Source organism: Brachyhypopomus gauderio, chromosome 8 (assembly GCF_052324685.1).
Source record: "Brachyhypopomus gauderio isolate BG-103 chromosome 8, BGAUD_0.2, whole genome shotgun sequence".
In the NCBI taxonomy this organism is placed as follows: Eukaryota; Metazoa; Chordata; class Actinopteri; order Gymnotiformes; family Hypopomidae; genus Brachyhypopomus; species Brachyhypopomus gauderio.
This window is the reverse complement of record NC_135218.1, coordinates 7,963,137-7,989,268: the sequence shown is the minus strand read 5'-3', so window position 1 is coordinate 7,989,268 and position 26,132 is coordinate 7,963,137. Positions and strand designations below refer to the sequence as shown.

At 47.7% G+C, this 26,132-nt stretch overlaps 1 protein-coding gene across 1 annotated transcript; it reads left to right on the top strand.

Moving 5' to 3' along the window:
• Positions 1 to 1,661: 1,661 nt before the first annotated feature.
• Positions 1,662 to 26,132, top strand: setd5 (SET domain containing 5). The gene is given in 28 exon segments (XM_077014156.1): positions 1,662 to 2,094; positions 12,570 to 12,840; positions 13,960 to 14,062; positions 14,542 to 14,562; positions 14,564 to 14,802; positions 15,110 to 15,168; positions 15,252 to 15,439; positions 15,539 to 15,577; positions 15,983 to 16,228; positions 16,336 to 16,484; positions 16,697 to 16,814; positions 16,952 to 17,061; positions 17,167 to 17,309; positions 17,312 to 17,418; positions 17,686 to 17,766; positions 17,856 to 17,954; positions 17,956 to 18,066; positions 18,863 to 19,201; positions 19,288 to 19,533; positions 19,778 to 19,886; positions 20,075 to 20,334; positions 20,665 to 20,721; positions 20,811 to 21,290; positions 22,105 to 22,197; positions 22,949 to 23,232; positions 23,318 to 23,451; positions 23,562 to 23,659; positions 23,763 to 26,132. Coding segments are annotated over 27 exon segments (4,563 nt in total). The 5' UTR covers positions 1,662 to 2,094; positions 12,570 to 12,769; the 3' UTR covers positions 24,342 to 26,132.

Below are 26,132 nucleotides of genomic sequence, written 5' to 3'. Positions count from 1 at the left end.
GTCCCATAAGAAGCAGCACTAGGGGACCGGGCTGGTGTGGGCAGCTCTGGGTTGGTTGGGTACGTGCGAGGCTGCATGTCTTTAATGATGGTTATGGCGGTCAGGAGGTTTCCTCTAAAGAAATCAGTTCTACATTAACGGGCAACTAGCCCAATGTTTGTTTCAAAAGACCACCAAAACTATGAATCTAATACCAATTACTCTAGCAAAGGAAACAATCCACGCTAGTGAAGTGATAAAATAAAAATAATAACCGAATTACGTCATTTATACGAACCTCGCCTACTCCCCCACCCTCCAAAACTAAAACAACTTCCTGGGTGACCTAGGTGCATTAGACTAATAAAACAAGCAAATCGTGGGTAGGTCTGTCATATAAAAATAACGCAATTAAATTAAAACTCATTGGAATTCTATTAAATCATTATTTCCCTTTATATGAATTGCTATGCTGTATGTAACTGAATAAAAGTGGTGTTTTCGATATATTAACGATAGATTCACTTTGGACATGGAGTTACGTGCTTGAGTTAAAGGAATTTTGCCCTGTTCAACCTTTGGTGGTGCCAACAGCAGACCGCCCCGCACACCAACTACCCTGCAGCGACTTCTTCACAAGCCACTGCAACAAATGACGTTAACAAAACGGCCTCAGCCAATCAGCAGCCTTGGCACAGAGAGACCAGGCCAATCACATGCTCGCTTGATTATATCCATTCAGACGCGCAGACCGCAATCGTGCCACACTGGAAATTAAATAGTTGCTTTGGTGGTTTCTGAAGTTCGCCATCATAGCGCGCCTCGATTGTGTCTCGTAGTTTTAAATCTCGTCGAATGGGTAATGTCTTCACATATAAGGCACCCAGTTTAAAAAACAACACGGACACCGAGCAGAATTTGAACTGATTTAATATCTCCGTCAGACCGTTGTGTATGAAAAAAAAAATCCTTTTTGTGAAAGAACCAAAACGCGCCATCTGAGAAGAAATGGGCATGTATAAAGTGAACGGCCAGGAACCGTACAAACGAAACAAAATCCCTGTCCAATCTTATGCTAGGTCCCAAAAGACCCACACTTCATGTTCCATTCATAGCTGAGTTAAGGTGGGGCTGACCCTACCTCTAATGTCGTAGTCCCTGGTATGGGGCCCCGGAGACCCCGTGTAGCTATGGATAGACAGCTGCTATGTGGCTAACCCAGGCTCAGGGTATTCCCTTTAGCGCTGAATAGAATTTTTTTACAAGAATACAAGAAGAAAGAATAATCCCTTTATGAAAGCATTGAAAATTCCGCGGCTTGTGTATTTAGGAATGTGACAACTGTTCCCATATCCTCATTTAACTTCGTTCGGATATCCGTTTTAGCTTACTAGATCTTTCTCCTCGACTGTGAACGACTCCATACACCCTCTCACCAAGCGTCGCAGAAGCTGACTACGCTCTCCACCCCTCCCCAAAACAAAGTCCAGCCCTCTTCTCGGTCAACGAAAACGTTTAACCTTTCGCGTCCAATGACATGTCGCCGATTTTTTTCGGCACGCAGATTGACAGATTTCCAACCAATAGCGAAGCAGCAGGCTGAGCTTCAACAACTAGGTCCGCCTCGATAGTGAGCCCCTGCTTGAATGCTATGGAAACCCCGTGTTATGGTTGTGTGTCAGTTTCGCTAGGACCCGCGGTCGATGCCGGTGAGGAGGGGGATGGGCGCCGCTGCAAATGTTAAGGACCTGAGATAGAATCACAGCCTTGTAACACAGAGAGCTGTGCCTACCCCATATAAATATCGACTATAATTATTATAAAACAACATTATAAATGGATGCAACCAATAGGAATTCAAAAATAACATTCGAAGGAACTGCTATGGCCCAAACAGAAGAGGGTATGAAACTTTCACCCACTGCGTAAGGGACATTAAGAAGTTTGGAATTTAACCCAGGAGAGGGAGCTGCCTGTCGGCTTGCGCCTTGCAGGAAAAGCCGAGGTCGCAAGAAGAGGCCTCGTAGTCTGATTCGCCTTGATGTGGGAATATTTTAATACAGACAATTGTCAAAATAGGATATTTATTTGAACTGACTTGGAATGAAGGGCTGGGTAAGTTCAAATGATTTTGCTATGATTATTTAGCAGGCAGTGGCTTGTAATGAATCACTAATGGTCAAAGTTACAGCATAACTTGTCAGCTCTAGTTAGTCTAGCTAGCTGTGTGTGTGTGTGTGCGTTTGAGTTGTTGCAGGATCTCGTCAGTTATGTGCCATTTTCACCAGCCTTCGCTTGGATACTCTCATGGACAGCCAGTTTTCACTGTAACATTAGTTCGTTTTGCGAACTAGCTCATGTTTAAGTTAAGCTAGCTATCTGGCTAGTTAGCTAGCAATTGGGCTAGCAAATTGTCCCTTGCTTGTTACCACCAGTATTCACAATACTGTGGTTCCTCGTGCTATGGGAGTTGCATTTTTTATAAGACCTGGCGATGTAAACATTCGCTGTTTGTGTCTTTATTATGCTGTTTGTATGCACTTTCCTATCAATACATCATGCCCACAACACTGGTGTCAATCAACACGACGAAATGTGTTTACACATATGTTTTTTTAAATATATAATTAATTGTTTTAAACGTTGCTCCTACAGTACATGTGTAGCTGGCTAACACTAAGCAGTTTCCTTTTAGTTCGCAATAGCCATCCTATATTAAATAATACATGTTCACTGGAAAAGCTCATTCGATTATCAGTCTTGTAGCTAACATTCAAACGCTCATTTCGTCCCATCTTTGTCAAGACATTGGGCTTTGTAAACCATGAATTATTATTGCTATTATTTAAACTGTGAAAGCTTTAAGCATGTGATCTGGGATCCTGGATCTTTTTGAGGATGTCTAGTGTAATTGCTTTTGCACTGATCGTGTTTTTTTTGATTGTGTAATTGAAATGAGCTCGGTATATTTTGAAGGAGTTCCTCTAGTTAGCTAGCCAATAACCTTAGTGTGCGGGTCAGAAGAGCCAACTTGTACACCAAACTGTGTTTCCAGTTGGAGGGTTTGGTAATGTTCTGAATCCTCTCGAAATGCAATGTTGTCTGTGGTTGATGAAGCAATGTATCCGAGATAAAAACACAGTTTTATTCGCAGTATTTTTGGACGCTTTCTATACATAACCTCTGATGATACTTATTTCTACCAACTGAAGATTTAATCATTTATTTTTGTAATAATAATGTGCTGAAGTAGTGAAGCTGCTTTCCTGTTCATTGGTGTATTGACACAGATAAAACTATCTCGAATACATTCACTTTGTGTCCCTTAAGTTTAAGGAAGCTCAGATTTGGTGTCGTGCGTTGAACTTTTCTCTTTCAGAAGATAACATAATGCCAACTCTTAGAAAGGTGACTTGCTTTTCTCATCCCCCCTCCCCAAACCTCCCCCCCCGACCAACCCCCAACCTCTTCGGTGAGAAATGGCTGGTATTTCTGAGGGGAGCTCGCCTTTCCTTTTTTAGCCTCCATTTTTATTTCAACAACAAGTGAGTCGAAACGACAGGGGAGAAGGGCGGAATAGCTAACGATTTGGTGTTTCTCCCCTCCTCTTCAACTAGGAATATCCTGTTTAATTATGTGAACTCCTCTTTTTACTTCGAGGATATAAAGAATGGCCCCGAAAGACGATTTCATCGTCCCAGCACAAAGTTCTGGGCTGGAAAATAATTATGTGTAACGTGTCGTTATTTGAAACATGGCCTGACATAAAACATTTGTGTACCTTGGTCCACCATTATAGCTGTTTAGCGCCTTTTACACACAAAAAAACGTGTTAAATATTGCAGTATTATATGGGGGAAACGTATTTTATTCATTTGCTTAAAATGACTGGCTGCTTGCCATGATAGGTCAACGTCAAGCTTGCTAATGGCTAATTTCGATCTCAGCAGGACCCCTAGCTTTCATTGACCGTGTTCAAAGGGTGTCCGTAATAGTGCCTGAAATATTTGATACTGCTACGCAGCAGATCCAAAAAAAAACCCCCATCGAAACAGGTTGATTCACTTTCGTTTTACAAAGCTAGCGACAAGACACGAGAACGGAGAACATGTGTATTATCACTGTGGAGATATCTGAGGCTAAACACACAACCGAGTGCTGCTTGTTTGGCTCTGAAGCCAAGTGCAGTGACGTTGTAGCGTGACGCCATGTTCAGAAATACTGTTGTTGAGCTGTGGGAAAACTTGGACCTTATCTTAGAATTAAGGAAAGACTCAAAATATCAGCCCATACTTGTCTTTGGTTGTGTAAACCTAAAGCACAAAAGCAGCAGGGCACATTTTTGTGTTGAAACGTTTCATAAATGTATTATGCGTGGGCTTAAAGGTTTATGCTGCATGCAAGAGGCCCCAAGCGTTGTCGCCCAGAGTAAAATCAGAACTTGCGGTATGCACAGTTTTAGAAGTAACCCGGTGACCGGTGTCTTCGGATCTTTCTGTCTACGTCTCTATCCTTATCCTTCATCCTTGTGCATACTCGCATTTGATTGATCCCACCACAAATTTTCTGAACATGTTTCCATGTTATTTTGGTCACCACTGCTGTTTTGGCCGTTGCCAACCACATGAAATTTGAGTCCTCTCCCTCACTCACCAGACTTGTTATCTAACCACACCGCTTTGTGAGGAGACAATGGACAAATCAGCCTTAAGAAGACAAAAATTGTAGAGCACAAATGACTTGACACAAAATGTAACTAATGTACACACATAAAATAGCTCATTCTTCACGTTTGTTCCATTTCGTCAACGCTTCCTTCTTGAAGAATTGTGATTTTTATTTTTTTCAAAATCGCTACTGTAGTGACACATTACGGTCAGTGTGGCAAACCAAAAGTGAAAGAAACGTTCATAACGTTTCAGAATTTGACAGTCTGTTAAACTCTAACCGTTGGGATCGGATTCCCCTGCATTTGTACCTGTAGTGTTACCCCTAACGTGAGCCTCATCTCAACCCCCCTCCTTTCCCCTCCCCCCTCTCGGTACTGATACATGACGATCTGAAGGAATGTTCAGTCAGAGGGGGCAGGTTTTAGATCGCTCTCTCGCTCAAAGCTTATTGTTTTGCTGCTCTCGCTCTCCTGCTCTTTCTTTCACAGTAGAGCTCTTTCCCGTCCTGGGGCAACTTAAGAATGTTTTCCCTTTGAGATAAGGCCCATAACATGAAGCAGAAGGAAATGAGCAAATACGAATCTGTACAGGAGTCCTTACAGAGGAAACTGTAAAAGGCCACCAGTGTGGTGGTAAATGTATGAGGATTATGCAACTATCTTCTAATGTGGCCTGTTAAGGAATGGTCATGAATTGGTCACCGAGAGAGACCGAGTTTGAAATATGACGCTGGTTCAGTGCCAGTGGGGAAAGACAGGATTCCAGTACAGAGGAAACGGGCGGAGGGGTGGCGGATTAACTGTGGAAGATGGGAGGAAGAGCTTATGTAGTTATTGTTAATCACTAGGCTTCATGTCCTTGCACTTAGGTTCTGTGTCCTCTGAATACTTGTCAATGTACATTTTTAATTGTTCAATAAAAAATACATATATAAATTCAAAATGTTATTTTATTCTTTTTTTTTAGCTTTGTCATGATCTAAATGTTCATATGACTGTGTTTGCAGTACAAGTCTTGGCTCTGAGAGCTGGAAGCTGCCCGGAGTGTGTGTGTGTCCTATGGATAATACCACAGGGTTAAACATGGCGCTGTGACTCCTGCCTCCCTGTTGTTTTATGATTGGAGCAGTTTCTGGGTTTCTCAGCCTATCACAGGAGGTGTTTCCATAGATTGGAGTCTGCATACGCACATATGTTTGTGTTTTAAGGTTGGTGGGGGTGGTGTTTTTATGACGTTACTCCGTGTTTTTCTGTGCTGTGAAGAGGAAGGTTTTTAAAAAGAATAATGGAGCAGTGGGAAAAAAAATTACAGGACTATTTGAATCCTTTTGCCCCTTTCTCTCTCATTTGCTTCAGGTGTAATCTGATAAACACTGGGCTGAAATTGAAGGATCTTTTAACTACTCCTGTAATTCAACAACCATCACAGTTTTAGCTGTGTGCGTCCGTGAGTGTGTGTAAGTGTGTGTGAGTGCGCACGCATGCGAGTGTGTACACACGTACAGACGGACGTGTGTGTGTGTGTGTGTGTGTGTGTGTGTGTGTGTGTGTGTGTGTGTGTGATCTCACCTTGAGCCCATGTCCCTATCTCTCTATCTCTTGTGTGTCCGCACAGGGACATAACGAACATGTTTCCTGTTCTTTTGGTTTCCCTCCCTTTTTTTTTTTCTTTTTTTGTGGAACTCAAGCAGCCATTTTAGTTTGAGTATGTCTGGCTTTTGTGATTCTCACTCTTCATCCTGAGCGAAGACTAAGGTTATTACAGGATGTGTTGTTTTATCACCGCAAATGATGGCGAGGTTCTGCTTCAAACATGTTGACTGAATGAGTGTTGTCATCACACGGGATGCAGATATGTTAAAAATGTATTCTGGCTATAAAATAACGCTCAACTGTTCTTGGAATGTCTGTTCATATAAAAGTCTTTGAAAACAGTATGACCCTTATTAACATCCTCCTGTTGGAAAGAGAGTATTCTGCATAGTTGTTTGTGACACAATAGCCAACCAGATGGCATTAAACATATTTGTGTTTGAGCAACACGGTGAGGTGGAAAATCTGATGTCATTAGTTCTGGGGGGACTGGTTTATAGTATGGCACGTGCACTAAGTTGAATTACATTTATCTTTGTGCCCGTTTTGCCACGTATTAAGAAACATGTTTGATCAGTAAAGAGTCACAGAAAGATGTGTTGACTGTAGCATATTTGCGTCTAAATGGTCAGAATCTTGTAGCTTTAAGCTCAGTCAAAGCACGTTACCCTTCAGAGCTATAGATTACATCTAGCTCATTTTAATCTTTAGAGTGAGAATGTGTGGGGATAATATTTTGGGCTTGGGTATGAAAGGCAAATTGTGAGCGTAGATAAAGAAAAGCTTTGCTTTCTTTGAAAGGTGGTGCAGGAAAGAAAAGACACGGAGAAAAAAGGGCTGGACAGGAAGAAACAACATAATGGAGGAGGGATCTCGGCGAGCCGTCTGGGTTTTGTTTTTGTTTGTTTGTTTTAACTTTCTCTGCTAAGAGAGATGATGTCATTTTTGAGTGTGTGTGTGTGTGTGTGTGTGTGTGTGTACATGTTCCAGACTAGATGTTGGTGGTAGGTGGAGTTCTGTTTCAGGTATTGGAACAATAGAAATATATTTTTTTTGAATGGATGCAGCCACGCCCTGCATTTCTTTCGTGTGGTGTTTCCTTTCAGAATGACTAATCAAAATGGAACGAAAAGAGCTGGACTTTGTTTATTTCTGCTGACCAATATTTCTGCACAGAAACTGTGAAGGTTCTGTATGCCGTGTTGTGTTACGAACACAGAAGCAGAACATCTGTACTGGTGGCCCAGTTATTCCACAGTCTACGTTATGGGTCGAATCGGAGGAAAATCGGTGTCTGGAGACATTGCTGTTAAGACCGTCATCAGTATTGGGATTGTGGTTAAATAAAGGGAAAAACTGACCTCACATAGCAGCTGTACTGTTGCATCCTGAGAAGTACAACTTAAGATAGTAATGAAGTTTGATTGGCAAACACGAAAAAAAGGTTCACGAGCATCACTGCAGTTAGTGATTAACTGCTATTTCTTTTCATTACAACTAATCATGGCTTGTTTTGCTTAGCTGTGTACTCAGCAGACATGTTATTAAGAAGCACTTACCTTGTATCCACCAACTGGACACTTTCATATACTTGTTCATATATTCGTACAGGTGTGTTTTATGGATGTGCACAAATTTACCTGCCACTCTGAATGCCTTTAATCGGTGGTCAGTTTCTTACCACAGCAGCACAGCTGATCAGATATCATCCCACTGCTTGACCATTCTCAACAAAGAGTAAACGCATATGAAATTGCGCAATCGATCACAGCACACGGTGGAGGCACGACTTCGGCACAAGTATATCAGGCACGGCAGGGTCGGTGAAGGTTTGGCACACCTCCATGTCCTCGCTCGGCTCAGATCGGTCCATGACCCAAACGTCTCCAGCCAGCAACTGTCCTGTGGTCAGAAGCAGACCTTTGATGTAATTGTGTAAGGCACCAGATGTGTGAGAGACTGAAGGTGAACCAGGAAGATGTTTCTTAGGTGAACAGTGGGTGGTAAGTGCAGCTTCTCTTCACCTGTTTTTCTTGACTTCCCTTTTTCCACTGTCCCAGCTTCCAACTATTCTAAAGTCATTTTCACACTACAGTTTTTTTAATATTCTGGACCCACGACCACTTGCTCTGTGAGTTCAGTACATTCGGTCAAGTGGGAAAGCTTTTAAAGTCCAGGAGCGATCCATAGATCCAATCTGCAGTGCTCCTGAAGTCAGTAGGCGGCGGTGTGCTTCAGGTGAACTCTGTTGCGGGCCGCTCCGCGTGTCTGCTGTCAGCACCATGTGTGAGGTTGCAGGAGCTGTTGGTTTTATAACATGTCTGCTTTGACTTATTTCCCTTTTCAAGTGCCAGTGTGCACAGTTAAATGCTATGTGTGAGCATTCATAGCTTAAAAAAAAAACAACCCCAAAAAGCACCAAACCAACAAACTTTATACTGTACATTTAGTAAATCTGTGTACAGTTAAGTGACGTATAGAAACGGGGAGTCGATCCACAGCTTGGATCGACTTGTGTGTGTGTGTGTGTGTGAAAGCAAACAAGTGATGATTAGCCCCTCCCCCCCAGACAAGCCCAGAACGGTCCCGGATGCTGCCTCAAGAATTCAGGACAAGTGTGAAAATACCCTAAGAGAGAAGATAAAGAAACATATCTGAACAGGATAAGGAGGCATGTAAGGGTAGTTGGGGAAGACAAGCCAGACAAATTGATGGGGGGGGGGGGGGGGGGGGGGGTGAAGAGTGAAAATAGGAGCGTGGAGTTGAAGGAGAGGTTCGTGCTGCTAGCTTTATGACCTTATCTTCTCCTCTCTAAAATGGCCTCTGTCTTCCTCAACGTGTGAGTGGGTGTGTGTGGGTGGGGTGGGGGGGTAATCAGTAATCTGAGCCCAGTGTTCAGGAGAGGCTGACTGACTAAGTGAGAGGTGGATAGAGGAACTGTGAGAGAATGGGGGGGGGGGGGGGGGGGGGGGCAAGTCATGGCACCTTGGAAATGATAATTCCCCCTTTTCACAGTTTTTGAAGTAGTGTTACTTGAGGATCACGGAAGCTTCCAGTATGATGTGATCACCTGTGCAGACAGTGTTTCTGCATTGGCAGGGGGGGGGTTCAGCGGACAACCTCCGTGTGTACACGTCTGTCGATGGGGTTTCTTTTCTTTCAGTCACGGAGAGCTTCTCTTGCGCATTCTCGCAGTAATTAGTAGTATAGAATTGCCTGATGATGGATAAACATTCAAGCTTGGTAGCTACTCAGAATGGTTGGGTGTGTTTGTGGTTCAGACCCTTCAAATCTTGTTTCTCAAGAAACTCTGTATGAGTATGTTGCGTAATGAGTAGTGTCTAGATCACCTCTTTAAACTCTGGAGGAAAAAAAAAACGTAACGTTGTGTTTCCCAACTTTACGGACGCCTGTTTTTAAAGACGTTACACAATGACGGCACGATTGACCCGAGTGTCTCCGGACTCCAGTGAGAAGAACTTGCGATGATTTCTCCCTGTTCTAGAGCGGTCACTGTCTAGCACCAGCACTAATGCCTCACCAGAGACAAAGTCCAGACATCTGTGCTCCGATCAGCTGCGAGCTGGCGGTGACCTTCCGCTCAGCCTTCCTCCTCCTCTTCCTCCTCATCCTTGCCTTATCTAGTCGATCTGCATGGCATAATTATAACAGCAAGTTAATGTCAATGAGTCAAATTGGATGAGTCGACTTTTAGGAAACCATTATATAAAGCGAAACGATTGTGCAAATGTGGTTCGGCAGACTAGGTGTGATGCAGCGGTAGTGCTGTTCACACAGCCGCAGTCATACCTGTAACTGTCAATCACAATCAGCTATTTTTTGCTAATGACCGTGCTCGCTTTCTTGATCTACAAACATGACTCAGCGATTAAAATTGAAAGTGAGTGATTTCTGTTTAGCCCGGAAAAAGCCCGTGGCATAACTTCACACCATTTTATAGCACTGAGAAGTGATGCGCAAACAGAAGAGGGTACAATGCTATAGTTTATGTGGGGAAAATGGCAAAATGATGATATTTTGGACATTTGGATATTTTGGTCCTGGTTTGATATTGACTAGTCACGTCATCTTGTTATCTTCTCAGTGAGTGTAGCATTGTAACTGCAGCATAACTGTAATGATGTGATTAATGAGTAAAGATGTCTGAATTTAGCTCCTGCCTGTTTTCTGTTTTAATATAAAACGGGTTTGTACGCTGCATTCCTTCTCTTGTAATGTTTAACACAAGTAGAAGTCCTAAAAGCACATTCACCGAGGTCCATAAAATATTTGTCAAGAAAATGAAGCAATGGATTGTCAAAATGTCAGCATTACCATTTATACCAATGTCCGTCCCAGTGATGTCCTGCGCGCTGGTTACGCCGATGACTCTGTGATGCGGTAGTCTGTTTGTTACGCTGCTGATTTATGACCGGGTTAAAGGAGAACTTGCCAACGACACATCGTTGGCCTGTTGGTGAGATGGTGTTAGGGCTGCTAGCTCGCTTCTACGGAGTCCTCGTCGGTCGTAACTATGGGCTGTTGGCAACCGTATCTATGGGGACGTGTTTTAGAACGCCATGCATGTAGGTGCTAAGATGGTTCCTGATTGGAGGTGATTGGAGGTGGAAGTATCTGCACACGTTTATCAGCAATCCGAACACAACCTAAGAAGAACAGTTTGACACTGGATTTGTTTAGCTGTAACTGGCTACTTTAAAAATCACCAACCCTGCTGTTTCTGGTTTAGTGACTGCAGAGTTATAACAAGACATATTATTAGTGTTTGACATGTCTTGTGTGTGTGTGTGTGTGTGTGTGCGCGTGTGTGTGTGTGTGTGCGTGTGTGTGTTGCAGAAAATGTGCCTTGCTTCCTTGTTTGATAGCGGGAATGCCTTGTTTGTGTGTGTTGATTTCCTGTGCCCTGTTATATAATTCTCTTTTCTTCCTAACTGCCGCATTCAGTGTCACTTATGTATTTACTTTTTCTAATTGATCTCATGTATTGCTAAAGAACAGTGTCGTTTTAAAATGCTTTTGGGATGGATGGGCTCGAATGAACGCTGATGGGTGTTATGTTGTTTTGAAGGGGGTAGGAAGGCTGTCTTAAGGGCACTTAAATGACATTCCAGTCACAGACACAAACACACTGTAGCGCTGCGTGTTAGCCGCTCCAGGTCAGGTACTTCTGACCAGCTGAAGAACTAGAAGAACCTCTGCTGTACTGGTGAAGCACCAGTCTGTGATTCCGATGGTCTGCTTAACATTTTTAAGAAAACAATTCCTGCCCTCTGCTCCTCTCACTCGAGCCTATAAATTGTTCTGCACATGAATGTCTGTCAGGTTCTCGGCATAAAATGACAACCATTCCTAATGTGTCTTGACAGGCAGCGCTGCCCCCTTGTGTGCAGTGGAGGAACTGCAGCGTTTGCCATGTCAGGCACGCCATGTTTGTTTAACACAGCCTAGTGATGGCGTGTGTACGCCGTCTGTCTTTGTGGTTTAGGTTAACTGATGTGCTTTGTAATTGAGTATATTCAGACCACTCCTCACAGACCAAAGCCTTTTCAGTACATTTTCCACTTTGAGCAGTACTCCAAGCAGCTATTTCATTACCGGGCTTCGTTTTGATTGGTGCACTGACCCTGTCCAGACTAGCATAGCTACTACCGCTGTGGTGATTTGGCAGGAATAACACGAGGGTTTACATCTGTGTGATACGCAGGTCTGTTCGAGAGAGCCTAGCGATTATGCCCTGTGCTGCCAGCATGGATTAGTTAGCTGGATTTAGAGTTTAGTAGAACATTTTGGTTGAAGATCAAGACGAGGTTCAGTTATAATGCAAGCAGCCCGGTTGTATAAATCCATTCTCCACGACAACAAGAAAATAGCTTGTAGTATTATGTCTAGGAAGCAGGCCACAGGTATGGGACTTTTTGCTGGAGATTTGTTATATGATAGCCAAACTTTGCTGTGAAGCCGCAGGTATCTACGGGAAGGTGCACCTGGCCAGTGAGTAACAGCCGTAGTGAGGTCATCATAGAGGTGTGTGTGGTGGTGTGTGTGCAAAGGCTGGACACTAGCCTCTAAAACCGTGCTGTATGTGTCTATACTAATCCGCTCTTACGTGCCTATACTGTAACGGCTGCGTGGTTTCTAGCATATTTGGCGAGGGTTGTTCCTCAGAAGAAAATGAGCTGTGCCTTTCATTTAGATTTAGGCTGCCGACAAGATCACCGTCGATAGTAATTGTTGAAGGTGTAGGTGACGTGGTCCTGCTGCTGGTGTTCATGGGCGAGTTCTCTGGGTCCCTGTGTGTCGTCTGCAGGTCTCCTGATGTGCGTGAGGTGCTGTGAGTGGCACTGCGGCACCCCGCCCCTGGAGTGGTCCGTCGCTGCCATCCGGACCTGGTGATCCCCCGCCCCCGCCCCCGCCCCCGTCCCTCCTTCCCCCTGCCCCTCCACCCCCCCTTCCCCTCTCCCCCCCCCCCTTTCCCCCCCCCTCCCCTGCGGCGCTGTGCTTGAAGTCATGAGCATAGCAATCGCGCTGGGAGTCACCACACCTGAGACACCTTACACAGACATGGCCGCCGGTTCAGAGTGAGTACAAGCTTATCGTGTGTGTGTGAGTGAGTGAGAAGGTTGATGTTTTGAAGGTTTGAGGTACCCTTCTCCTATTTGTGTTTGGTGAACATAGTTTCATAGATAGCGAGTCTTGAGTTGCTGAGAAGGCCTAAAACCTGAAGAACGATCAAAATGCTTTCTGTTGTGTTTTGACAATGTGAACCAGGTTAAAGCACATTTCTGTTGAATAGAGAGGATTAAATAATACACCCCTCTTATTGTGTGTCCTCCAGTAGAGGGGGTGAGTTGGGAAGTGTAGTCTACATTACACATCGCAGAAGTATGAAGAAGTTTGACCATCAAGTTGGGAATGAGCTGAGGAGTCTTCTGCTCTGTGTAGCAAATCTATATGGTTACAAGTTCTTCAAAAAAGATGAAAGTCAGTTTGAAAAATAATTAGGCTTAATTTTGGTGTTTGGTTGTTTGAGCTACATACATAATATGTAAACGCACTGTATAAAAAACAAAAAAACAAAGATTGTGTGGATATACAACTGATTTGCACGTGTGTACTGTGAAGTCACCGATTCTCCGATCTCCGATATCGAGACATTTTTCCCAGTACACAATGCAGTACATATGTTGCTATTATGTGTTCATGAGTTAAATGAAAAGGGTCTGGGACTGATAGAACCATCACAAGTTGTGCACAACATAAACAATTGACTCTGAACAGGAGGAACCACCCAACAGCTGTTGATTATTGCTATTTATATGGTTTTATAGAATGTGGTTCTATTGAATTCAAAACAAAAGCAAGACAGTACCTGTAAAAATGACTGATACTAAATTAGATTTTTATGGAATTAAGGATTTATCTTTATTTCGTTCGATAAACCATGTTTGATAAAACCATACAAGCCTTCAGCGGTTCTCACAGTGTAATGCTGGAGCGGAAGAGAGTTCCTGTTTGTGGGCGGTGGAGGTTACATAAGCTCATTCAGTCCTCCAGAACATTTCTCGGTTTAGAACAGCGCCGCCTCCTAGTGGTCAGTCCTGTAACCGCTTCAGAATTCAAAAGAACGCATCACCGACTCTCAATTATCTGCAATTACTTGTTTCTCTTTCTTTGCCTTGTCGTTTGACCGCTGTCAGTCCTGAGTCAGTGGAAGCAACGCCTGCAGTGAATGAGAAGACCTACTCCAACCACAGCTGTGGGAACGCACAGGGTCACGGCTACCGGGGTCTGCCCTACGCCGTGAGTACGGCCTCTCGCCTCATACGGGGGCTCGGCGCCTCGCACCCGCCCACCCAATCGGCTCCTTATCGTTCCTCCACGCAGACAGACTCCCCTCTTCCTTACGGCATGTCTTTAATTATGTCGGTTCCACTGCAGCTCGAGGGCACAGTGAGAGACGCTCCAGCCGTCAGTTCTGCAGTAAGATTTGTGGTCATGAGCACCAAATAAGCCCCACGTTTCTGTTGAACTAACGTTCATTATGAAGTCGGCGTGTAGCCAACAACTTTTCACAGCCACCGAAATGGCATACTGCCACCACCGAACCCTACATGCTTTTGAGCGCCGACATTTTTGAAATTCCCACTTTCTTCGCCCCCCCCCCCCCTCCCTCATTACTTTCTTCCTCCTTCCTTTTGTCTTTCGTTCTTTTTCTCTCACTCCGTCCTACCCCGAGCACCATCGCTCAAATACGCCGCGTCCGCTGTGTGTGTTGTCAGGATCATAACTATGGAGCTCCGCCCCCCCCCGACGCCGCCCGCCTCGCCCCTCCCCCACACCATCATCCCCCGGCTGGAGCTCAACGGCGCGCTGGGCCGGCCCCGCCCACGCTTCCCCTCCAACGACCCCGACAACTCCGCCGACAGCGAGAGCTCCTCGGAGGAGGAAGAGGAGGAGGAGGAAGAAGGCGCCGTGCCTGCCGTCTGGTGCCGGTGCCGCCTCACGCCGGACGGCTACCTCATCAAGTGCGAGAGTTGCAGGTGAGGGGGAGGGGCCTAGGCCACGCCCCACGCGGGGAGGCGTGTCGGCGTGGGGTTAACGGGGCGGTTATGTTTCAAGACTTCCGTGTTTGTTGGGGACACACAGTTGGCGGTGGTTACGGTTTGTTTGGTAGCAACGCTTGGCTCGGCTGGGTTTAGTGCGTTCGGCTGCCTCACTGGTGTGTGTGTGTGTGTGTGTGTGTGTGTGTGTGTGTGTGTGTGTGTGTGTGTGTGTGTGTGTGTGTGTGTGTGTGTGTGTGTGTGTGTGTGTGTGTGTGTGTGTGTGTGTGTGTGTGTGTGTGTGTAGGGGTCTGGACAGGAGGAAAGGCCTGGATGTGCAGCGGCGCAAGCAAGACAACGTGTCTGGTATGAGAGAACACACACACGCACACACACACACACACACGCACGCGGAGCACTGAGCGCTTACTCTGTGTGCGTGTGGACAGCAGGCGAGAGCAGCGCTACAGAGAGCGGAGACGAGGAGGTGTCGGCCGCCACGGTGTCCTACACGGCCACGCAGCACACGCCCACCAGCATCACCCTCACCGTCAACAGAGTGAAGCGCAGCAAAGCCAAGAAGAGGAAGAAGAGCGCCGACAAGCCCCGCGCCACGCCCAAGGCCAAGAAGGTGAAGGTACGCTCCCCGCCGAGAGGAAGGCTCGCCCGCACCTCATCCTCCAGCCTCGCTAGGTGCTGCGTTGATGTTAAAGACACGTTCTGATTTATTCCACAGGCTTTTAGAGAAGGTTCCAGAAAATCCTTGAGGATGAAGGTAAGCACACGTGATGATGGCCATAGAAAGTGGAGGTTTTAGGTGAAATTGACGGACACAAGCATGTAACCGTGTGTGTGTGTGTGTAGCGTATATGAAACATGGCAGGTAGGCGGCACAATAAGGTCTTGTGTATTGTTGGATAGACCTTGGTGTCGGTATTTGGAGTATGCAGCACATGAAGCTTATAACCATCACACATTATTATTCCTCAGTAAATGTGTTAGTGCATCTTAAGTGAAATTTTATATTACCTCTATTTTACTGTATATATTGCTGTGTGTTTATAATTAGTGTTTTTATAATTGTTTATGCATTGCAAAATGCTTTCCCACTCCAACAATCTCTCTCTGTCTCTCTCTCTCTCTCTCTCTCTCTCTCTCTCTCTTATCTGTGTGTGTCCAGAACTCCACCAGCGAGGCGAGCGTCTTGGATGAGAACACGGCGGAGGGCTGGGAGACGCGCATCCGCCAGTGGACGGACCAGTACGAGGAGGCCCTGGCCAACCAGTACAGCGCCGACGTGCAAACGCTGCTACAGCTGCGTGGCTCCGCCTCCAGGAACTCCCCCAGCTCCCCCGCGCTCGCCATGGACACCATCAACCGCACCGAGCTGGCCTGCAACAACACCGTGCTCAGCTCCCAGATGCAGGTGGGGCCACTCCGCCCGCACCACCCACCGCTTGGGTGTGAGGGGCCTGAGCACTCAAATAGTGTGTGTGTGTGTGTGTGTGTGTGTGTGTGTGTGTGTGTGTGTAGTTACAACTGGGCCGTGTGACGCGGGTGCAGAAACACAGGAAAATCCTACGAGCGTCACGGAATCTGGAGCCCGACACGCTCATCATCGAGTACCGGGGCAAAGTCATGCTGAAGCAGCAGTTTGAGGTCAACGGCCACTTCTTCAAAAAGTGAGTCTGTGCACCTGCGTGTTGTGTCTGTGATATCGGCCTGGTAGAGGGCAACCTTTTGTACACTTGTGCAGAAACGTATTTCTGGCCGCGCAGAAGCACTGGCTGCGTTTCCCTTTGAAGATGATTGTGTGTGTGTGTGTGTGTGTGTGTGTGTGTGTGTGTGTGTGTGTGTGTGTGTGTGTGTGTGTGTGTGTGTGTGTGTGTCGCAGGCCCTATCCCTTTGTCCTCTTCTACTCCAAGTTTAATGAGGTGGAGATGTGCGTGGACGCACGAACGTTCGGAAACGATGCTCGCTTCATCAGGAGATCCTGTACGCCCAACGCTGAGGTCAGTATACAGGGCAGGAAAGAATTAACTAATAATTTTAAAAAAGTTGTATTTGAAAGACCTCACACTGAGATAGAGGTACTTAAGTTTGTCTTCTTCGCGTCTCCCTTTTGCGACACACACACACTTCCACACAGGTGCGGCATATGATTGCAGAAGGGATGATTCATCTGTGTATCTATGCTGTCACTCAAATCTCTAAAGACTCTGAGGTCACAATTGGCTTTGACTACGAGTTCAACAGCTGGTCAGTGTGAAGTTCTCTCTAGTGTCTCCAGTGTCTGAGTTCCTCTGAGTTGCTGCTGGAATAATAATGTCCTTCTTGTGATCTCTGTGCCTCTTTTTCTGACAGTAATTATAAGGTGGACTGTGCGTGTCATAAGGGCAATCAGAACTGCCCAGTTCAGAAACATAACCAGAACCCCCCCGAGACCCTGCTACCCCCACCACAGAACCCTCTGCCTGTCCTTCCGGGGGCGGAGACTCGTAGGAGGCGTGCCGACGGAGAGAGCTGGAAGGGAGTGGAGTCATTGGTGGTGTGTCTGATGATAGCAACCAACTCCTGGATGAACCTGGGGAGGCACATGGACCTAGTGATGCAGAGGTGGGTGTGGCTGTGGGTGTGGCCAAGCAAATCTGCATCTCCTTTGTTGATCAGTTTTGTCACACTGTTGTACTCTTACCACATGATATCACACAGTGGGTCAGAGCCGCAGTCTACATCTATACGTTTTAGTTGGAGTTGTCTGTTTATAGATACTTGCTAGTATGTTGCCATGTTGCTAGCCTTGTTGAAGAAGTTGATGATCTACAGGCAAGTTCGGCCCCTGTTGATGCTGGTGGTGTTGATTGCTTTGGTCTGGCTCTGCAGGAAGGTCTGGTAGATGGACTGAAGCTGGAGGAGGGGCAGGAGGACGTGGATGAAGCAGGGGCGGCCATGCCAAACCGTCGGGTGAGGAGCAGCGCCATCCACAGACGGCTCGGACCTTCTCGGACCCACGTCTGAGTTCTGAGTTGTTACCTCTCTCCCCTCCCCCGCAGTCTCGAGAGGACCGGAAAGCTGAGGCCATCATGCACGTGTTCGAGAACTTGGAGAAGAGACGCAAACGTGTTTCTCAGGGCACGGAGCGGTCCGACGACCCCCAAACAGGAAGGGGTGGAGCCTGAGGAAGGCGGGGTCTCCTCTCCCAACCCAGGTCCAAATGCAGGCGCGGGAGGAGGAGTCAGCACACGGCGTACTTCTTTTGCCCCTGTGAGTTACCACAGGATTTTTGACACCTGGTAACTAGAGGTGTTCCAAAAAATCAATTCACATATAAAAAATCTATTCTCATTCATTACGATTCAGAATCGATTTTAAATGTCCCAAAATCGATTCTAAGTCATGGTAATTACGCGAGACTTTGCGCAGCAGCTTCTGGGACATGCGCGGAAAAGTTTCAAAACAAATGGAGGAATGAGATATTCAACCTGTCCCGTCTTTGTTTAAGGCAAAAATATGGGTTCATTTTGGTTTTTACCGAATGCCTGGAAGACCGAACTTGACACAATGTAGTGTAACGTGGTGAGCACGGGAACGTACACACCGCGTGAAATAATATAGAGAAGGATGGACCCAAGTGCCAGGTCGCAAGAGCAAGATGTTTGACACTTGTCAAATGTATTAGCGAGAGGGAAACGTTCATAGCGACCCAGGACGAACAAAAAAACAACGTGGAAGACTCAACGTGCAAAAGAATAGAAACCAAAACCGTGAGGGTACGGAGTAAATAGAAACGAAAAAACAATGCGGAAAATACAACGCATGAAAAATAACACTCAACCGTAGAGAGACGGGAGAAAGAAACAAAATAACAACAGTAACTAAAAAACAGCTCAGATAAATGCGAAACCGAAACCAAGGACGCCAGGGGAAGTAACTGGCAACAGGCAAAAAACGCAGCAGAAAATAAAACCCATTGAATCGAATCGTGGCCCCCAAAATCGGAATCGAATCGCCCCCCCATTCTTCTCCTTAACTGTTTTGTCCTTCTGTTTTGTGGTGTAAGGACCCGGCGGTGGCCTCGCTGGAGTCGGAGCGGACCCCCTCCGCCCCCAAACCTCCCCCGGCCCGCTCCTCCAAACCGCGGCCCAAGAGTCGCATCTCCCGCTACCGGTCGGGCTCGGCCCAGCGGGCACGGCGCCAGCGGCAGGCCCTGCTGGCCCAGCAGGCGGCCGAGGCGGGCGCGGCCGGCGGGGAGGAGGGGGGCAGCGCCTCCGGACCCGGGGAACTGGGCCTCGGGGATGGAGCGCTCGGACCCGGACAGCCGCAGGACGGGGACGGAGGCGGGGCGACTTCCGCAGCTCCGAGCAGCAAGGCCAGTGTTAGATACCCCAAAACCAAAAAGGTACCGCATCTCCACGCCGTGTGGAAACCTCACCGTTTTGAACACGTTCTTAAGCCAGTCGCTGACCTCTGTGCCGCCGTCCGTAGTACCTGGTGACGGAGTGGCTGAACGACAAGGCCCCCGAGCGGGTGGAGGAGCTGGTGGAGCGGCCCCTGCGCATCACCACCGACCCCACCGTGCTGGCCACCACCCTCAACATGCTGCCGGGCCTGGCGCACTCCCCCCTCATCTGCACCGCCCCCAAACATTACGTGCGCTTCGGCTCGCCCTTTAACCCCGAGCGCCGTCGCCGGCCCCTCACCGTCGACCCCGCCTACGGCTCCTGCAAGAAGGTGAGAGAGAGAGAGAGAGAGAGAGAGAGAGAGAGAGAAACACACACACACACACACACACACACGCGCGCGCTGCTCAGCATGGATGTGTGTAGTGGTGGTGTTTTTTCTTTCTTTACATTTTGAGACAGAATGCCCACTATTGTTTTGATGCATAATTAGCGATAGTGGCATCTCGTGTATCTTGTGTGTGTGTGTGTGTGTGTGTGTGTGTGTGTGTGTGTGTGTGTGTGTGTGTGTGCAGAGGTGGATGAAGCAGGCGCTGGATGAGAGTATGTCATCTGGTTCCATGGAGGACGGGACCAACTCCTCTTCACACCAAAGCAACAGCGCCACTCTGCCCTCCAGACCCGGTGTGCTCCTCCTCCTCACACATTCCTCGCATCGCCACCCCCCCCCCCCCCCCCCCCCCCCCCCACCTCTCACTCTCCTCCTCCCCACACACTCCTTGTCCCCCCCCCCCCCCACACCTCTCACTCTCCTCCACGGCGCGTTCTCACCATCTAACCGTCCGTCTCCTTCCTCTCAACGCCACGCGCAGAAGTGACGACGCCCTTCAAAAAGAGGAAGTCGAAGTACGTGGCCGAGACGCCGGCCCCGCCCCCCGACCTCCTGCTGCGACCCCTGTCCCCCATCACCCCGCCCCTGCCCCCGGAGCCCTGCCTGGGTGTGCTGCACCCGCTGCTGTCGTCCTCGCTGTATTTAGGGGCGGACGAGGACCGGGCCAACGGCGGTCTGCAGACCTACTCCCCCTTCACCTCCCTCTCTGCCAGCCGCTGCAACACGCCTCTGCAGTTCGAGGTACGATCGCGCGAGGACTTCCACGCTCTCGCCTATTCCTTGACGGGCGCCGGGAGTTTCTCATCCACTCACTTCCGCTCCGCTGCTCCACGGCAGGTTGAATCGAGCGTGGGCGTAGCAGCTTAGCGCCGCGCTGTAGATATGTAACTCTGGTGGACTTCCTGCCTGCCTGTGGTCTCTACTCTGAGCTGTACTCTCACTGTACCGTCGCACCCATTCTGAACCCTTTTTGACTGTCAGGTGGTGGTTACTTCTCCGTCTGTTTAGACGTTGACGCTTTCTAAGTACGTAGTTGTGGAGTGGAATAACTAACCGCCGTCTTCTCCACAGAACATCTCGTCTCCTGAGGCGTCTCCTGTACACCGACCAGAGTCTATTTCCCCAGAGGTAAATTGTGGTTCTGCGTACATACAACGGAGTAGAAGTTTTTATTACACATTTTCTGACCACTCTCTCGTTTTTGGGATTCTCTGCAGCCATGTTTGCGGCCAGACTTCGACACCCAACGGATCGCCACCTTCCCCGAGCTCTCCATGACTTCCAGCCTCGGCAGTCCCACCCTTGTGTCTGACGACTTCCCCCTGGCCGCCTCGGACCCCCTGGGGGGCTGTGGAGATGGGCTCTCCCTCACCCCGGCCCCCGCCTCCAACGCCAGCGAAGCTTCCTTAAGCTCGCGGTCTAACGAGGCCCAGGCTCGAGAGCAGGTCTTTAGGACAGAGTTCAACCTCATCTACACCTGCTCTCCCCTCAATGCCAACCTCACCACCGGCCCTGTGACGGACAGGCGCCACTCCCAATCAGAGGGCAGTTTTTCTCCTGCCGAGTCCTACTTCAGCAGCGTGAGTGGCCAGGGTCTGCTTGCCGAGGCGGGTTCTGGTTCTCTCTCGCCGTACCCTGAACCTCACTTTGGAAGTGGCACACCTCCTCATACCAGCAATCCACCACAGAAGAAGAAGGCAAGTCGTCTCGTCTCCGGTTGTCACCGCCATGTTTAGAGTTTACTCTAAACAATGAGGGTTAACACGACACATCACTTACACACATTTTGACAAACCTTTTCTGTTTAAAGTACATTTTGTAAGATTTAAGACGCTATAATTTCCATGTGGAAAGGTAAAAGTAATGCCTCTTTTTTCATTGATCTTATAGATTTAACTGGACTTCCCACAAGTAAACTGTGGAGTTCCACGTTAAGTGGGGAGAGACAACATTAGCAGAAAAAACATTATAATAAATAATTAGTTGGTAATGTATTGTAATATAAGACACAGAAGCCTCAGTCTAACTGTAGAACCCAACTCTTGTGGAGCATCAACTGAACAACTGAAAACACACACACACAAATAAAATCCACAATACTTTTTTTAATCTGTCTTTTACAGGTTTGACAAATGTTATAGAACGCAGCTTTTTTAATCACCTGAAGATAACCCAAATCTCAATATTGAATATTCAAACCCAAATCTCAATATTGAATATTCAAACCCAGATCTTCAATATTGAGGCCCAAAGGTCTTACAGAGCCATGGCACTTTTTGCTTCTTCACAACTTCTCTCACACGCTCTTGACTGTGAACGCGATGTTCTCTCTCCCCGTGTGTGTTACGCCGCGTCACGCCACGTCCTTCTAGGCCGTGGTTTGCCCCCCCCCCCCCCCCACCCCACCCTCTCCTCTCCTCCTCCTGTTCCCTCATGCTTTCTCTCGCTCTGTCCGATGTTCCCCTGAAACCTTTTGCAAAGTCTTCTCTCTTCCACTTTTTTTCAAGGCAGAGGGCCACGGGGAGTGGCCTTAGTCAACTGCCAGGGTTGCCTGGTTACCAGGCACTAACTGTAAGGGGCGAATTCAAGCCAGGGCAGAATATGGTGAATATTTACATACATGGCCTCCATCTAGAAGTGTGCATGTGGATATTGTTTGCATTAGCATACGGTACACGCCTCTCTCTCCGCTGCCCCTCCCCCTCCCCCACAACATACATACACCCATCACACATCGTTTCTTTTACAGATACGCACAAAATGTACGTCATTCATGTGCTGAAAACGATTTGTCATGCGCTGTTCGCACCTGTTGATATAACAACGCGCAGGGAATTATTTATTGGAAATCTATTTAACATGTCAGAATCTTTTGTCCTGAGAGGTGTTTTTTTTTTTTTTTTTTTCCATTGAATTCTCCAGCTTTCTCTGTGAGCGTGGGTGGCAGTGAAAATGTGGTGTGTGTGTGTGTGTGCGCGCTGTACTCTCGTGTGTGTGTGTGTGTGTGTGTGTGTGTGTGTGTGTGTGTGTGTGTGTGTGTGTGTGTGTGTGTGTGTGTATACATGCATCTAAACACAAACATGTTTGATATTGTGACATGCAGCATCCTTTAACCATGGTGCAGTGTGAAGACGTGTTATTTGTAAGCGGATTACGCGTTTGTATTTAGTTTAAGTGTTGGTTAACTCTGCATGCTGTAGCATTCTCATTCTCATTGAACCTATGGATGGTGCCATGTTACATCCTGGATATTGTGTTAATGGTCATGCATGTGGTCATGTGGGTGTGCCCATGCACCTCTTCCGTCGAGCGACACGTCGGCGCGTATTTCAGCCGCGCCCGTTTTTCTCTCCAGGTCTCTCTGCTGGAGTACAGAAAGAGAAAACAAGGAGCCAGAGAGCCTGAGCCTGGAGGCTCCATGGGCACCCCCACCCGCCCCGCCTCTCTCTGCCCCAGCGCGGAGTCCCCGGGTGGGCCGCGCTCGCTGCTGCAGCCCCCCCCCTCCCCGCACAGCTCCTTCTCCTCCCCGGCCCACCCGGCCTTCCCCCAGATAGAAGAGATCAGCCCCCCCGACCTGGGCACCAACGCGGGGACCCACGGCCAGACGTGCGGCTCGCGCGGACAAGACTCCAGCCAGTGGTGAGAGAGGGCGCACGGTCACGCAGGGGCGTCGCACGTGCCCAGAGGTACCAGAGGTGTTCCTCGTCATCTGTGTGTGTTTCAGGATGGTGCCCACGTCTGTAGAGAGGTTGCGGGAGGGGCAGGGGGTTCTGGAGCGAGTTCTGAGGAGCAATATCAAGATGGACCGAGTCCTTAAAAGGCCAGACGGTGGACCCAACGAGCACACCCGAGATACAGGTGCGGAAGAGCAGGTCTTTTAATTCCTTGCTTTCATTCCCATTGTGGTCTCAACGACACGTCGAGAGCTGTTGTTGTTTTGCATTTGTTTTTGGCATTTGCATTTGCAGAGGGCGTAGAAGGGGGTAGGTATGATCCCCAGAGTTCGTCTTCGGCCTCCCCCATGAGGAGTCCTCAGAGGTACAGTCCATCTGTCCACCCACACCAGGTAAAATAGTACAACCCAGAACGCACTTTGTGAGGCCAAAATGCCAACATGTTGTACTCCTTTCTAGTAGATTTGAGACTAAATTGGAATCTTTGATGTACAGGTGCAGCCTCACCTGTCAGAATCGCATCAACATCTGGAAAGCCCCGCCTACCACCAGCAGAGCTCCTCCTCCCCATTTGGTCCCTCCTTTAGCTCCTCCCCTTCGTCCTCCTCTACAACAGTGGGTCAAAGCTACCACCCCTCTCGACTAGGCACACCCGCTCTTCCGCCCCACGACACCCTCTCCTCAACACCTCTTCCTTCAGTGGACTCCAGGCAGACAGGGGGCGCCCTGCACCATCTCAGCAACAGTGGAGCAGGAGGGATGGACATGTCCCACCTCTACAAAGCCAGCATGTTGAACAGCAGTCTGTCTGGGTCGGTCAGCGTGGCCCCCAGAGGCCAGGGGCACCCCAAAACGGACATCGGTGCTGCCGTCAGTGGCCAGTCCTCCCACGGGTCTAGAGCGGCCCACCCACCCACAGTGCGCACTCTCAAACCGGGCAGTCCGGCACAGGCCGTGTTGCAGAGCAACTCCAGGCTTCTCCCAGCCGCCGGAACACAGCACTACCCACAACGCCATTTACAACAGCCCCCTATGCAGGGTTCGGGGGTGCGGACTCAGTCTGGGACCTACTAGGACCTGCAGAGAGAGAGAGAGAGACTGTGTGAGTGTGTGTGTGTGTGTGTAGGGGAGAGGACTCGATGTACAGACATGAGGAGTATGGACTCAGCCTCGTGTGTGTGTGTGTGTGTGTGTGTGTGTGTGTGTGTGTGTAGGGGAGAGGACTCGATGTACAGACATGAGGAGTATGGACTCAGCCTCTTGTAATGATCGTCTTCTTTCTTACTTTCTCTGTTTTGTTTTTTTCCGTTTCCTTGTTTTCACCAAAAAAACCTGCATTTCTGCATTCTACACATAGCCTAACGTCAACTTCATGATCATATTGAAATCAGTGGAAATAAAAGTTTAACTAGACATGGGGGGGGGGGGGGGGCGGTTAAATCACATGTAATTTTAAATTTACCCATATGCTTTGAAGACATGTACAGATCTAATGTGCATAGTAGACGGCACATTGAGTCAGGCACCTGTGTTAAACTACAACCACCTGCCGACGCTCTGTAAACGGGTCGGGTCGCCGTTAGGTCAGCTAGAGCATTTTGGTGCTTCTCAGTTTGTTTATTCATCAGGGCGGGCGCAAGCCGCAAGACGGTTCACCGACAGCAGAATTAGTCTGTTTGCCAGCTTTGATCTGCCGGAGCCATGCTGGTGAAGTTCATGCTTAGCCCTCTTTCGTTCATTCCATTCAGCTGAAGTCAGTCATTAGTCTTCTAGGAGACAGAGGGGGTCAGGTTCGCTCCCTGGCAGTTCCATTTATAGTCGTATAAAATCATTTTTGGTTTTATTTTTGTCAGTAGTACTTCACGTATGTAGACTCACTCTGTAATACTTGACAACCACAGATCTTACGGTGCTGCAGTTTAGCTCAGTTTATTTGGTTGACTTGATTTTAAGGGTTGTTTGAAACCCAGTGAACCCAGTGTCATGTTGTCCAGTATCGGCCTGTTCTCATATGACAGCTATATCTCAGAACTGGTTTTGTTTAATTTTTTTGAAATGGGAGTTCTAGTAATTGTTAAAACCCCTGGTGTCTAGGAATGCACAGGACCTTTTTGAAAATGAAGCTGCAGAAATACTGTTTTTACTCCGTTATAGGATTTATTTCCCTCCCTGTTTTTGAATCCTGCGGGATTTTTTAATTTTCATATTGTTGAGAATTTATTTTTCTCTCCCTCTGACCAATCCTTGCATTCCGTAGGCCAGTGGAGGAGCACAAGCTGTTGCTGAATGGTTTTAATCAGGAGGACAAACACAAGACAGACAAAAGTCAACAAGATAGCTGCTGGGGTCTCATACTAAGTATTTTAACACAAAGTGCTGCTTTCAGAAGTGTGTGTTTTCTGACAGAATGCTGTACTTTTGTCTGTTGTTTGATTTTCGTCACGCAGTGAGGTCACCAAGTTGTGCCAAGATGATCACCAGAGTGGAACTGAAGAGCCCATCAAATGAAACGGATGCCTGTGTTGCATCTTGGGAACTGTAGTCTTTGTCTTGATTGTCTGTTGGGTAGACTGGAGACGGACTAAAGCTACAGTGGCCCAGAGAAAGATTCTTCTTTGTTTGTTTTTTTCCTTGGACCTGACAGAGATGGTGGCAATGGATGGTTTCAGCTTCTGGGACACATTCTGACCTTTTTGGCTTTTTTGTTTTGTTTGTTTTTTGTCGTCAGAGATCACCTTTTCCATATAAGAAAAAGACACAAGGGTACTCACTGATTAACATGAATGTTCGTCTTTCACAGAAGACTTCAAAAAAGAAAAAGAAAAAAAAAAAAAAAACAAACATCAAAGACTATATGATCCGAAA